General features: G+C 48.0%; 1 protein-coding gene and 1 non-coding gene across 17 annotated transcripts; both read right to left on the bottom strand.

Moving 5' to 3' along the window:
* Positions 1 to 215: 215 nt before the first annotated feature.
* TRNAG-GCC lies at positions 216 to 286 on the bottom strand. The gene has a single exon. It is a non-coding gene; the product is annotated as a tRNA-Gly (tRNA).
* A 4,100-nt stretch (positions 287 to 4,386) lies between these two features.
* Positions 4,387 to 11,548, bottom strand: LOC112872577 (silicon efflux transporter LSI2-like). 16 transcript variants are annotated; one of them, XM_025935624.1, is made up of 6 exons: positions 11,246 to 11,548; positions 6,958 to 6,965; positions 6,623 to 6,735; positions 5,339 to 6,537; positions 5,067 to 5,256; positions 4,387 to 4,941 (listed from the first exon to the last, which is right to left on the bottom strand). In XM_025935624.1, exons 4-6 carry the CDS (start codon positions 6,485 to 6,487, stop codon positions 4,673 to 4,675), a joined length of 1,608 nt encoding a protein of 535 aa, XP_025791409.1. In that variant the 5' UTR covers positions 6,488 to 6,537; positions 6,623 to 6,735; positions 6,958 to 6,965; positions 11,246 to 11,548; the 3' UTR covers positions 4,387 to 4,672. The 16 variants fall into 16 exon arrangements, with proteins under 16 accessions (XP_025791409.1, XP_025791413.1, XP_025791410.1 ...); XM_025935628.1 differs by lacking the exon at positions 11,246 to 11,548 and adding an exon at positions 7,302 to 7,477 and having other exon boundaries at positions 5,339 to 6,522; XM_025935625.1 differs by lacking the exon at positions 11,246 to 11,548 and adding an exon at positions 7,302 to 7,476.
* Positions 11,549 to 15,569: the final 4,021 nt, after the last annotated feature.

Raw genomic sequence — 15,569 nt, 5'->3', positions numbered from 1 at the left:
TTGGTTCGATGAAATAACTAACGTTTTAAGTTGTAAGTTGTAACGCATATGCCAAGTTTATGCCTTTCACGACCAAAAAAATATTGATAACGAATATCCATGGTGCAAACAAGATATATCAGAAGCCTGTACATGCATAAAGAAGATGGATAATTACTGAAATGACCGGCATAAAAGAAAATTGCAACCAATTTTTTTAAAACAAAACGAAAGCATGCACCAGCCGGGAATCGAACCCGGGTCTGTACCGTGGCAGGGTACTATTCTACCACTAGACCACTGGTGCTTGTTGCGTCAAACAAAATAATCATCCCTCTAATAACTTTTTTCCGTGCTCGTATGCCACTCCTGTTATTGTCTACAGAATTATGCATCATGGTACGTACAATACAGAATTACTGGTACACATCATGCACATGATTTCGGCATAAACCATACCTCAGTAACTGAACCTTTGGTTTTCTGGTGCTCTCTCTACAGAATTACATGTTACAGAACTATTATATATGCTCCGGCCTACGCTTTACAAAACCCCAAACTCGAAGCTTTAATCAAGCCACATGTCAAAAACAGAACTACATAAAATATAGTTGATGCCATCATTTCTCTTCCGTGAGCAAATGCCGGTCATGATTGTGATGTACAATACATCACATCGTACCTACTAGTGGCGTACACATTGACTTCCTCCAAAAAGGAAGTACAAAGCAAGTGAGGACACTGATGGCTCGACCCAACGCAAAAACTCCAGCCTCCTATGACCCCAAACCCCCTAGTTCTACAATTCAGACTACTGCCTCCACGCACCATGCATCTCTCGATCGGCGACGACCTCGCGCAGATCGATTTGGAGAACGCACTTGTCGCTCTGGCAAAGAGCTCGCCGAGCACCGGATGCTGATGATGACACCATGACAACACGAACTGGGCGGCCGGCCATGCTCCTCCTCCCCAACATCACCAAAAAGCTAGCTAGCTAGGGGGGCACCCAGCGGAGGAGGAACACGAACGCACTCGCGCTGCCGGGGGGCGCGGCGCGGCACCTCGCGCCGGATATCCCCGAGATGCCGCCCGCGCTCATGTGGGCGCCGGGGGAAAGTGCCGCAGAAATTAAAGACCGAAAGCCACGCCAAAGCAGCTGCAGTTGGTGGCATCACCCCGAGAAAGCGCTAATGCTCGCCGCATATCCGCCGGAAGATACCCCCGCGCTGCACCTGCGCAGCCGGATTGCGCGGCCGCACCCCCATCTCTCCAAGAATTGCAAGCGCCGGCCGCTGGCACCGCTTCAGGGCGGGCCCGCCACATGCACCGTCGTCTGGACGTCTGGTTGCTTTACGCTGCTGGTGCTCTCGTCACTGCTCACCAGTTTGCCTTTAACAGGTAGGCAAAGCTGGAGCGGTTGCTTTGCTTGTTCCGGAATCTGGACCAGATCGTGGTTCGTGAGGAATTGATGTCGTTCGGTGCAAAGTTGCGAGGATTTAGGTAGCATGAATGCATAGGGGAGGAGCTTTGGCATTAGAATAAAAAAGAAAAGAAAAGGGTTTCTGCAGGAAAGCCCCTCGAATCCTCAAAGAGGCAGCGAAGCGTCCACATAAAAGCACCCAATGGGAGCTCCCTCTTCTCCCCCTCTTAAGCCCACGTACGCCCGGGGCGGCAGGGGGCGAGCACGCTAGTAGCTCCCATACATTATCTATCCGCGAACACCACCATGTAAGCACACGCAAAGATCTAGCTAGCTACCAGCTTATGTCATGCCATGGTGGTCGTGTTCTTATTCTGGAGCGTGTCTCGGTAATGGGTGGCGGCGCCTCGGACGCCCATAGGGTGGGGGCGTGGGCTTGTGGCCATGGAGCTGGCGGCTAGCTACTCCCCTTGTTGAGGAGTGGCGGCCGTGGCCGCCAGCGTCGTCGACGACGGCGAGTTTTACCTCTCTACTAATAAGGTAGGGCAACTTGTATCCTTTGGCAATTGTTCTGTTCTGATCTGGGGGTGGTGTCTCTATTGGGTGATGCATGGATGGAGATAGGTGGAGATGAACCTTTGTGTTCTTGGCTATAGCAATGTCCAGAGGGTTATGATCTGAAGTGGTGTCATGGTGTAACGTTGGTGTTCTTCTTTTGTACTAATAGTTATTAGTTAATTGGTGTTGTAGCACGCTACTCCTTTGTTACCCCGCTCCTCGATGTGTGGACCACTGTTATGAATAATATGAATTTGAGATATTAAAGCTTGTGCGAAGGTGTTTCTGATTTGCTCTCATGTACAATCTCCGCATCCATGATCATGTGCTGTTCTCTCTGATCGATTGTTTTTCACAGCCAATATTATATTGGTCGTAGCTCTTCGATTTTGCTATTATTCGAGCGCTTCAAACAAATTTCTTGTTCGACCACCGTCTAAAGAATCTTGGATCAAGATCAACAATCAACATCCAAGATTGTTCCGCTATTGACAATTATTGAAAAGTACTAGCTAGTATCTTCCTTTGAAGCACTTCAGAAATAGTCAGTCCCATAGTTATTCGATCCGGCTGTTAGTTTTTTATCTGGATCTTTTTTTGTTGGTGTGTTTCCGAAACCTCTTATCTTTAATTTTTACACCATCAAGTATATGTATGTATACGAACCACGCTTCTTAACGAGGGCGATTCAAGTGCAACGAAATGTACCGGTGGTTCGCGAAGCATCTGGCTTACCGGTCATCTCCCAGCATTCCTGTGATCCCGTCGTCAAGATACTAGAAAAACTATAGCATGCCAGAAACGGGGAGTTGAGGTGGTTAGACCTGTACCCCGAAATGCTTCCAGCATAGGAGCCTATGGTTCCATTCTTGTTATTGCTGGAGAAGCTATGCAATGGACTGAAGATCAGATGCGTCAAATTAAATTAAACTGAACCGTAGTATAGATAGCTGCTACTCTTCTCTCCTCTCCTCCGACCGATCCGGTCAACGTTTTGCAGCATGCACAGTGTGGACCCTTGTGCATCCTTTGATCGATGTCGCAACGACCGCCGGGTCGACGATGATCAGGCACCACGTCACCTTGTCCTCCTCTTGGTGCTAAAGACGAAGAAAATGACACGACCATTTCGATCGAGCAGCTAGCTAGGGACGACCATTGCGTGTTTTCCTTGGGCGTTGAATGATTTATGCCACGGAAAAGAACAGAGAGTACTTGACGGTGCAAAACCTCGTGGCATGCACATGCAAGCACGCGAGTGTGCCGTGGGCACAGCTACTGAGCTACGTACGTACGTACGGCAGCGAGCAGCTGGACAGCAGGGCGTTCACGTTGGATGGAAACGCCAGAGCGAGAGCCCATCGATCGTCGTTCATCCACGACCACGAGGCTAAAGCCTAGAACACCGCCGCCCTCTGCCAAAGTGTCCAATGCAAGTCCAGTGGGCTACCGTGCGCGCAACAGAAACTTGCCAACCCCTTCGTACCGTATGCACAGGCCGCCGGCCGGCAGTATGATCCGATCCGCAGGGGACGCGGCCACCCGTCCCCGCCTCCCAGCGAGGACGCTAATACCTTTCCGCCAACAACCTAGCATGCAGACACACAGCCCTTAGCTTGGAGTACAACATGCACCTTGCCACCAGCTGCAGGGAGACCCAGGATTGCACAGCGAGCCCGAGCAAACCCTGATGTTGACAAAGGACCCAAGGATATGGATCTTCGCTGGTGTCCGCGCGATGGCAATGCTTGGTCTTGCCCGCCTTCCCCGAGAGCCGTCCGATGCCACGCGACAGGTGCTCCCCTAGCTCGGAAGCGCGGCGTCTCCACATCCTTGGTCATCAACAAGGCGTAGCAAGGCGACGGCATCCGCGGTGTCGAATCCGAGCATGAAAGCATGCACGAAATCCGAGGGTTTCTGGAGGTTGCTCACGTCGGGTGTGTCTGGCCTTGATTTCAGCTCCACCGTACCCTTCTTGCCTGAGGTAGACGAAATAATTCGAACCAACGGCCTGTCCGCGTCCACCGCCATCGCGGCGGCGGAGCCTCGCACCCGGCGCTAGAACCGCGCTCGTGGAACTGTCGACTTCTATGTTCAATCCAGCGGCGGCGGCGGTAGAGAGAGGCGTTGACGGTGGCGGGAGCGGGAGCGGCGGCGGCGGGAACTGGCAAAGGGTCTCTCGAATCTCGAGGGGGCCTGGTGCTTAGTGAAGGGCGGAAGTTGTAGCTATTGGGCTGCTTCCAACTTTGGCCCAGTAAGGCGATGGGCTGTTTCGAGTTTTAGCCCAAACTTCACCGGTGTTTCGGGTTTTGAAAGCAGAATTTCAAGTCTCAGCTGACCTTCAGTTTCGGAAACGAACGAACTACTTAAACGCTTGCTCCGGAACTCAAAACCAAATTTGGACTAAATCAAGGGTTCTAAGCATCTAGAACATCAAAACTGCAATCAGATTACCATACCATTCTTCATTAACCCTATTTGCAACCTCCGTTCAGGAATGAAAATGCAGGCTACACGGTCAGCCATCTGCAGTCTGCTCACGGTTCCCTTAGCTTGGCAGCACTAAAATGAGCAAGAGCACAGACGGAGACATACACATACTGACGCACACACGAGAGAGAGTTACAAGCCTATTTTACATGTAGTTTCTTATTGGATGGATGGATTTATCCGTTCTGCTTCTCGTACACTACTTACTATCTTCTGCCTTCATCAGTAACTGATGACGATGAGCAGCCCGATCGCCGTGACGACGATGGTCGACGGCACCCCGAACCGGAGGTGGCTCCAGAAGGTGAGGTTGTAGCCGAAGAACTGGGCGCGCCTGGCCTGCTCGCAGACAATCAGGTTCGCGGCGGAACCCAGGAGGGTGAGGTTCCCGGCCACGGTGCTCACCCATGCAAGGATGAGCCAGGCCTTCCTCTCTGAATCGTGAGAGATCGCGGCAGCGGACGCAGCCACTCTTGTACCGAGCAACAAGACTGAAAAAAAAAGAAAGAGGAAAAGTTCAGGCATAGGATGAACAGGATGGATCAAAATTCTGTACAAATTTTGAAAAAATAATCCGTCCACCGCAAGGATAAGAATCAATTTGAAAAAAAATTACCTGTTGGAACATTTGAGGCCACATTTGAAAGGATAAGAATCACCACCGCAAGAAGTGCAACTCCTTTGGCGCTATCAATTCGTGAATATGGTTCCACTAGCTCCCATAGTGTGTTCGGGATGCCAGTTTTGTTGAAGCCATCAACCGTAATAAACATCCCACAGAAAAAGATCAGCAATGAGTATGACACCTGCAAGTCAAGAAGATGATCATGGTTCATGCTAAGAAAAGTATCAACTCTCCAAGCATTGGTCAAAATTTGAGGAGCATACCTTCTCAAGGCAAGCCTGTGCATCTGTAAAATCAAGTGCCAGGAGAACCAGAGCTGCAGTGATTGCAGTCCAGGACATGTTAAGCCCCATTAGAAGTGCGATGAGCATACCAAGAGTTATAAGGTAAACAGCTGTCTTCCACACAAGAATTTTCCACCTCTTCTCTGCGACCTCTGCTTCTTTCTCCTTTTCCCCATTGCTCTCTGGGGAGGGTGGCAGGTCCTCTATTATCACACTCCTTTGCTGGCTAGCAGTTCTAGTGAACTTCCTTGAGGATGCACCTTCATCTCTCCTATCAGGAACCGTCGAGACCTCTACCATCTCGTGCGACATGCTCGATGCCCGCAGAGACTTGATGGCAAGCTGAATGTCGGCCTCAGAATTGATGCTTCTGCTCCTCAGGTTCTCGTTCACACTGGTACTAACACTGTTGCTCCTGATGATTGGTTCACTTATGCAATCCACATCATCTGGGTTCAGGGACGAAACATGTGACATCCTAGCCGGTGTGAAGCGATGTGAGGTAACCTCATCGTCGGCAACCACCTCCGGCCCTTCAGGTTGCCCGCCTTCCTGGTCCTTCTCCACAGACAAGTATTTCCAGAAGTACAAAAGGAGTATAGCAGCATTTGTCAGAACCCCAACAATCATAGCTGGGAAAATTCCTAGCAGGAACTGACCAAATGAAATCCCACTCTCCACAGCTATGACAAGGTTCTGAGGGTTACCGATCGGCGTTGCGGCAGAGCCGATGTTAGAACTGGTGGCAAGGGCCAGAAGGAAAGGCTGTGGTGGTAGGTTGTTCTGCCTGGCAACCTTGAGGATGAATTCAGTGAGCACAACACAGCATGTGTCATTGGTGAAAAGCGCGCTTGCAAACGCAGACACAATGCAAACTCGGAAGAGCAGGTCCTTGCTACCCCTGCTCTTCCATGAGAGCAGGTTGCCGAGGTACTTAAACATGTCAGCCCTCTCAAGGAAGATGCTGACGACCATTGTCCCAAAGAGCAGGCCAATGATCGGGAGGTCAATCGCAGCGTAAGCGTCCTCCGGGGAGATGACACGGAACAGGACCATTAGCATAGCACCAAGGAGGGACCCAGCCGTCCGTCCGACAGGCATGAACGGGACGGTGGGGAAGACGGCCATCACCCAGAAAATCCCAAAGGCGATACATCCCAGCACTACTTTGGAGGTCCCTGCCAACGCCATATTAGCAAATCCTCTCTTCCTCTACAACTAAAACTCTTATCAATTGCACTTCAAGAACCTGTCACAACTCACAAATTAAAGAGAGCACAGAACAACCCCAAATACCAAGGCCGGTCAGACTAGTAGGCTCACGAGAAGGGCCCTGCTGGAATGAACCACCTCCTTGCCCAACTTAACTCAAGATCCTGCAAAATTGGAGCAGACACACACAAAAAGAAAGGACATCAACCCCCAGAAAGTAATAATACTCAAAAAAGAGAGAGAAAATGTTCAAGAAATGTGCAAGAATCCCCAATGGAAACAGTTTATTCGTCCCATTAAACTAATGCGAATTAGCAAGAAACGGTGTTAGACTGCACGAAAACGGGGGACACGTATTGGTATCAAGCACCATCACGCCTACTCACGATGTATCCTGCATCAATTCAAAGCGAGAAGAATCCTTATCAATACAAAGCTTTCATTTCACACAGTTCACAAATCCAAATAAAGCCAAAAAGGTTCCCTAGATTTGGGCTGCTGCCGACTAGAACAAAACAAGCAGAGGTAGAACACTAAAACCCCTACATGCCCAAACAAGATTTCAGTGCAGATCAAACTGGTTTTGCAGAGGATTTAGCGCCGGCCATACCGACGACAGAAGATCCGGCACAAATCCGCGCAGGCACGGGTTACAAGAAGGGGTATTTGTGTGCTACGCTACGACCGGATCGCGACGAGAGGAATTCGACATGGGCGCGGGGCTGCTCACCTTCGAGTAGGGATCGGATGAAAGGGCGGGTAGTCCACAGTAGTGCTGCCAGGCTGCTAGAGCTCGCGAGGAGGAGGACGACGAGGTGGCGGATTGGAGGGGAGAATAAAGTGGCGGTGGTGGGCATGGACATGGAGGGTGGGGGCGGCTAAATAGGGGCGCGTCGCCATGGGAGCCCTGTGGGCGGGGGGGAAAGGCCACTGCCTCCGGTTTCACGGGATGTGGTGGGGGTGACGGGGGTTGGGACCCACGTTCAAAAAAAGGGAAGTTGGGGCCCACGTGCAGTGGGAGCTCCTAGGATGGCAATTTACTATGGGCACACCGTTGGAGCTCCCGTTTTCTGGGTAACAGGTGATTATTTTAGGCTAGAGAGCTTGTTTGTTTCCGGATCTGTATAGAGTATATATGGAAACATTAATCCACTACTTTATCTAGGATAACCTTTTCATTTAATTCGTGGATCAAAGTTCATCCAATAAGTGAATAATATCCCTTTTTTAGGTTTCTTATGGTTAGGGAATTTCTACGTTTGTATTTTGGACATCATTTCAGCAAGTTGGAACAGGTTAAGCTTCTCAAACAATCTGGTAAAAAAATATAGTGTTCTCGCAGATCTTTTGGTGATATGGATGTGATGTTTTTTGTACATCTCTTTTTTCCCCTTATTATTCGGCTTTTTCAGTGCCAAATCCTAATTTTGAAAATATATAGTGTAAAAAAATAAAAATAAGTAATGTTTTTTGAAGATCGGTTTATGACAATTTATGGATGAAGAGACTTACTAATGGTTTTTTACAAGGGAAATGTTATGGAAAGTAATGGTCAAAAGTGCGTGTTGGATACTATGTCAATGTCAAAACGATAGTAATACATATATTCTTTTACAATGATGAAGGAGCTGTTATTTTTTTTTCTAGAGTTGGCGGTTTAGCATTTTCTCAAAAAAAAAGAGTTGGCGGTTTAGCACTCTTATACTGGTTGGTCCGTGGGAGCTACGGAGTATACCTAGCATTTTCTTCTCCATGCTAGTGAACCGTTTATTCCATTCCTGTGAGAGCCACGATTAGGGACGGAACCATGACATTGATGTTGCTGATTTGGGTTTTGCGCGTGGGAGTTTGCCCAGCTGACTGATGTTGCTTGTTTCTTCATATCCAAGAAACGCGTCCGGTTCTAGCGACAAAACTAGAGGGCAGACATCAATCTCCATTGCTTTACGTCGTCTGGTATATATCCGGAGAATAAATGCAATTATGCAAAATCTTTTTAGGAGAACAAAAGCGGTATTGGCGATTTAGAGGCTCCAGGAGCACTCCTCCGAGACAAGTTTTCAGTGTAATAAATATTCCCTCCATATTAAATTATTAGTTATTTTAATTTTTCTAGATACATAGTTTTTACTATGTATCTACATATATATTTATTTCTAAATGCATAACTAAAATGACTAATAATTTAGAATGGAGGGAATAGGATTGTTGTCGATGTTGATAAGGATCATTTTGGATTTTGGTAGGAGCTACAATACATAAGGAACCGTATATAGGTCTAGCTATAAGGACATATGCTTGGAGAGGAAGAAGGAAAATATGATCCACTCCTACAGGAATCCGGGAAAATTCCAGCACTTGAAACGAAGCTTTATTTCTAGTCTAGCTCAACAGCATCGGTTGCACTCACCGACAGGGATGGGTTGACGTTAGTGGCATCATCTGTGATGAGGTCTTAAAAAGGCCCGTTAGACCCAGTACAGTCTACACTAGTAACAGTGCTCCCTCAGATGGTGCCTTCTCTCCTCTTTTTTTTTTTTGAAATAGAAGATTTGCAGCCTCGATAGTGGAAGAGAGCTGAGCCAGGTGTCAAGAAACTTGTGGACAGCCACAGATCTGACGAACTCAAAAAAGGTTCTACTGACCGTACCGACCAATAATTGAGTAATATATAGCACTCAGTACATATAATTTAACTTGAGGACAAGACTTATCCCGTCTAAACAAAAGCCAGAGCACGAAGCCTAGTGGAACACTAGACTGTTGGAACATGATGGAAGTGGTAGACCCATGAAGAGAGAAAGCATTTCTTCTTTTCTGAAATCGAAGAGAAAGCATTGGCAAGTAGCAACCAATGCAAGTCTATGAACTTGCATGTCAGCAACGCCGATGACCAGCTATGCTAGTCTCTGCAGTCTACGATGGTGTCCTGTGATTTTCTCCAATAATATCACTAGCTCCATTCATGTCAGTAAAGCTAGAACAGTAAACACCAACAGCGACTTCCTAATCAGAGACGATTCGGGGCTCGATCGATCTCGTATTAGGTAGATGGCGACATCGAATTTAATCGCCTGCATCATCTGGTGTGGTTTGATCCTTAGCAGATCAGAGGCAGAGAGACAACTAGATGAGTCATGTGGTGTGTTTCGTCAGTGCCGTAACGACATCAGACCGGGACAATTCACCTACAAGTACTGCAAGTTGCGCCGGGCTTTTGGCCCAACTGAGGCCCGCGTCCGTGCAATCAGTCACATGGGGAAAGAGGGATGGATCTTTTACACCCACCAATGGAGTTTTGAGTTGACAAACTAGGCGCGTTGGGGGATAAGATCGTGTCAGGTTTTTTCCTGGCCGTCGCTTTGGGAGCTATAAAGGTTGATCGTTGCAGACTTGCAGCAGCAGCAGCAGCAGCAGCAAGGAACACCGCGAGAAAAGGGATTGTTTGTCAACTTGTTTCAGGGATAAGCTTCGTTGTTCGATCTGCCTGTCAGGGTTGCTCCGGCCAGGACACACACATCATCGATGCCTTCTTTTTCTCCTTAAAAGGAACTAAGCCTACTTACCTACCGCCAGTGTCTCGTGCTGACAAAAAAACGTAAACAATGGCGTCTGATGGCGCCTGGCTGCTGACTGATGGGTTCTTGGCCAGTAAATGTTTATGTACTGTTACATTATATACCTGTGGTTGATGCTGTTTTTCCTTTTTGCAGAAAAATCTTGGAGCTAATAACCTGTTAGATGCCAACGGGTGATTAGCGCTAGTGTTAGCGAAATCCTGCCCAATTTGGATTGCCGGGTCACTGATGATGTTGTCAGAGGCCGGAACAATATCATCTCGAAATAATGCTTCCTTTATCTCAAAAACTAAACGTTTTGGTTGCCAAGCATATCAGACTAGTACAGACAAAGACAGTAGACGGTTCTTATAAAAAAAAAGACAGTAGACGGCTATTGCAGAACCTACGGTGGGCCATGTTGCCCCAGAGGAGAGAGCCTCCAGGGAGGTTGAAGTAGTCACGCTTCCAAGTCCAGCCCGTGATCCCGTCCGACCGAGCAGCAGCTACCCCCAAGCTGTTGGTAGCTAGCGTAGTGCCTGCTCCAGTACTCACTCCTCCCCATGCCTCTCCACGGCTTTTCGCGCAGAAACTACCAGTATCTGTGCTACTACTATACGCTAGTGCGATCTGGCTTTTTTTTATGGTACTACGCGCACCGATCGAGCACAAAGCAAGCGCGTATACATGTGCGTTTCAGCTTCAGCCATGGTAATCCAGCTAGCTGCCACTACTCTCCAAGACTCCAATTAATACCGGTTCATTAGTTGTTGAGCTAGACTGAGAGATCATCTATTCTGACGATCAAGAACTGAAGATAGATACAAAGTTTCTTTTTTAAAAAGGTTTTTTTCTTCTAAAAATAAAGCACTACATACGGCCATATGTGTTTCGAAAAAAAAACATGCGTGTATTATGTATATGTACGTGATGAAAATATCCATGTCGATCAAGATACAATACAATGCATTGCACACCTAGCTGGGCGGCAAGTCCACGTGTTCTCAAGAGCACGCATCTGTCTCACCGTTCATGTCTGCACGCGCGTACGCATGCCTGGACTGGATCGGAAGCAAAACAAGAACCAGCAGCAAAGGGAGTTCAGAAAGGAACTTACACAATGCCCCGACGGCGTGTAGCAGCCAGGCGCGCGGCTCGCACGGCCAGCTCCTCACTGCTATCCTCCCGCCGCGCCGCCGCCGACTGATCAATCCAAAGATGGCCGCCGGCCGGGCCGCCGCCCCCAACACGACACGGCACCAAGCTTTCGTGCTGGCGAGCGCGCGGCGACGGTGCTCGATCTGTCGTGCGCGCGCGGCTACCGGCTTCGTACGAGGCGGCCTTATTTATACACGTCTATCTCTGGTAGGCCGGTGGATGCCTTGCTGCTGGTGGTTTGGTCAAGTGAGGCAGACGACGCCGGGCGGCGGGGAGGCCGGCTTAAATAAGCGGCCGGCGAGCGGGGCCGGGGCGACGTGTGCGGCCATGGAGGGCTCGCCGCTGCCTTTTTTTTTTCCTTCCTAATGCCAGCAGCTCGCTCAATTCGATCCCCCGCCGAGACGCGATCCTGGTACGGACGCCACCGGTCCACGGCCCTGTTAACGCCGACAGCGACGGCGCAGCTTCGCATCTAGCGCTCGCAGCAGCAGCAGGCAGCGGAAGGTGGTGGCGAGACCTAGCGAGGCACAGGCGCAGAGCTTTGCTAGCTCGTATGAATCCGATCCCTTTCGCCGCGGACGACGAGCCAGGACGGTTGGCTTGTCGCCGTCCGCCCTCCGCCCAATCCACGTCGCCGTCGGCCGGTCGTATGCGTGCGTTGCGCGCCCGGCGGGTACGTGGTGCGGGTAAAAAAAGTCTGGCGGGCTCATTAAGGTCTAACAACGCATGGTTTACCTAACTAATCGCGATGGATGTAGCAAGCCCCCCGGCATTGCTTTATTTGGTGGGGCTGGGGGACTGTTCATTCAACTGCAAGATGATGAGCTGATCGATGAGCAGGGCCAGCCGGGGAAGATCGCGATCTTAATGCGACGACCAAGATCAATGATCCATGCCTGCACTGCGGCATCCATGGATGAACATGAACTGTTGGATGGATCTTTTCCATCCATAAATGGGGTTTACATCGAGACTAAACCTCTGCTGCGCTTTTTCCCCGTAAAGCAAGCATGATGACACTGTCAGATACTCAGCTGAACCAGACGTTCGGATTCGATATCTGACGGACAGGGGGGAGCGAGAGGGCTACTGCTATTAGTGCAGCAAAATGTCTTTATGATTGTTGCTAATCATGCCCCGACATTAACTATTTGCTGAATTTTGATCAGTTGACGCACGCATAGCTTAGCAACCAATGCAAGCCGGCCGGGATGAATGGATGCGTGTATGGTAGATTCCAAGTACGACGGCCATCTTGATCGACTCGCAAGACCCCATTGCTGGCCACTGGCGTGCGAACAAAGGCAGGGAAGAAGACGAAGCGAGCTGATGAGATTGTGATCATCTACCAGTACTAATTAACAATCTCTACTGTTCGTTGCTCATTAGCACATTAAGCGCCACGTCATTTCTGCAACTGCGGCAGAAAGCAACAGAGGGGGCAACAGAGCCTTCCTAAAAAAGGAGAAGGATCACAAAGCAAGGAAGCTTCAGTCTTGCTTGAATGATACCGGTAGCATTCAGTACGAAGAAGTTGGTAGGTTAAGCTTCCTTTCTCTGGTCTTATCCTGTGCAAGAATCTTAATTTGTCAAACGAGCTGAAATTGGTCATCTGGATGGCTCTTGTGGTTGCTCTCTATGATGTAACGAGTGATTGACTGGGTGTTGTAAATGTAGGAAGCTTTGCTTGCTATTATTCATATAACTTTAATTAGTAGCCATTGACGACCTCAATGTAAGTACCTTGCTTAATGTTTGCTATGGGCACCATCCGTAGAGCGTATATTTTCTGAATTAGTCTGATACACTTAGCGAGGGCACTAAAGATGGATCCTCCAGGACTTGGAAAGCAACCCTTCACGTGTTGATTCACGTATCCTCCATGTATTGTTATTATGTAGAGATGCATTGCATATAGACAGCCGCACCGGCCGTGCCAGTTAAGCTCGAGAAGAGTGAGGAGCTTGGCCTTGGCGGCGCCGGACAGGGACATGGCTGTAGAAAGATCAGAGGAGCGGAAGCACGACGCCCTATCTTGGGTCGCTTGTGAGCTGCGTGTTGATTGATGCAGAACAGCCCTGCATGCAGCACTTACATATAGGCGTGAAAGCTTTGGAAGCTAAGCCAAGAGACTATCCAAATATAACCTTCCTATACATAGATAGTCTATTCCTATACATAGATGAACTAAATCTCTTGGCTTTGGCAAGATACGTTAAGGCAAATATACATCAAACCTTCCTATCTAACAGCCTCCCTCAATCTCAACCGTTCTAGGTGTAGATTGGATTTGAAGTTTTCCAATAGCCGAACAGACAAGGCCTTTGTAAAGCCATCCGCTATTTGATCACCAGATGATACAAATTCAATTTCCAATAATTTCTGTGCAACTCTTTCTCTGACAAAATGATAATCAACTTCAATATGCTTTGTCCTAGCATGAAAGACAGGATTAGCAGACAGGTACTTTGCACCAATATTATCACACCAAAGTCTCGCTGCTCTTGGACTAGGAATTCCCAGTTCACGAAGTAGAGTTTGAACCCACATAATTTCTGCTGTAGCATTGGCAATTGCCTTGTATTCTGATTCAGTACTAGACCTTGAAACAGTAGCTTGTTTCCTTGCACTCCAGGATACAAGATTTGAGCCTATGAACACAGCGAATCCTCCTGTAGATCTTCTATCATCAATATTACCAGCCCAATCTGCATCCGAAAAAGCACTTACCAAGGTCGAAGAAGACTTTTGTATTTTTAATCCCAATTCTGTGCATTGTTTCAAGTATCGCAAAATTCTTTTCACTGCTGCCCAATGAACTGTGGTTGGTGCATGAAGAAACTGACAAACTTTATTAACAGAGAAAGTAATGTCAGGTCTAGTAAGCGTAAGATACTGAAGTGCCCCAACAATACTTCGATACCGTGATGCATCATCTGGTCCCAATAATGATCCTTCATGTAGTGATAATTTTTCACTAGTAGATAATGGAGTAGCAACTGGCTTACAATCCACCATACCTACTCTTTTAAGAAGATCAGAAGCATATTTGCTTTGAGTCAGAGCAATTCCATCTTGTACCTTGGTGACTTCAATCCCAAGAAAATAATGAAGGTCTCCCAAATCCTTTAGAGCAAACTCCCCTTGCAGATCTTGCAACAATGCTGTGGTAGCCTGAGACGTAGAGCTCGCAACAATAATGTCATCCACATAAACAAGAATATAGATACTAACACCATGTTTATTATAAAAGAATAGTGAAGTATCTGCCTTGGAGGATTGAAAACCGAGTGCTAATAATTTGGTACTGAGTCTAGAATACCATGCTCTAGGAGCCTGCTTTAGACCATATAAAGCTTTATCTAGCCGACAAACAAAATTTGGTTTCGAGGGATCTTCAAAACCAGGTGGTTGTTGCATATATACCTCTTCTTCAAGAACACCATGAAGGAAAGCATTCTGAACATCAAGCTGCCTTAGAGTCCAGCCCCGAGACACAGCAAGAGACAAAATAATACGAATAGTGGCAGCTTTAACAACAGGACTGAAAGTATCTTCATAGTCTATCCCATATCTCTGTTTAAAACCTTTAGCCACAAGACGAGCTTTATATCTATCCAAGCTTCCATCAGATTTTCTTTTAATTTTGTAAACCCATTTACAACCAATGACATTCCTACCTCTCTGTGGTGGAACAAGGTGCCAAGTTTTATTTTTCATAAGAGCATTATACTCAAGATCCATTGCTTCTTTCCAATTATTATCAGCTAAAGCCTCATCAGTGGTACTAGGTTCTCCTGTAGTTGTTAGGAAACCATACCTGACAGTACCATCAGTATAAATCTTATCTTTGCGTATACCACTCTGTGATCTGGTAGCAGGACGATGTACTGATGCAGCTGGCACCGCAGCAGAAGAAATTCCCTCTGTACCGTCATGAGCAGCAGAGAGTTCTCCCGCCCGTGCAGATGCAGCTGTGACGTTCACTGGTTCGTCTCCACGGTCGCTGACGCCTGTCCCGGTCGGCGGAGGAGAAACGGTTGCCGACGTGGCTGCTGGCTGGTGGTCGAGGCGATCAGCAGGAGAGTCGCCTGCACCTGTGCCTGATTCTCCTGATGTTGGCAACGATCCTGAAGCACCTGCAACCAAGTCTTCTTGTGTGTTTGTGCAATCAGAATTTGCTTCGGTTACTCCAGCCTGTACACTTGATTCTTCCTGGTTTTCAACATTCAACTCAGAGAAAACATTAGATGGACAATTAATATATTGGTCTGCTACATGTT

This window comes from Panicum hallii, chromosome 9 (assembly GCF_002211085.1).
Source record: "Panicum hallii strain FIL2 chromosome 9, PHallii_v3.1, whole genome shotgun sequence".
In the NCBI taxonomy this organism is placed as follows: domain Eukaryota; kingdom Viridiplantae; phylum Streptophyta; class Magnoliopsida; order Poales; family Poaceae; genus Panicum; species Panicum hallii.
The sequence above is the reverse complement of the archived record's forward strand: the minus strand, read 5'-3'. Positions and strand labels throughout refer to the sequence as shown.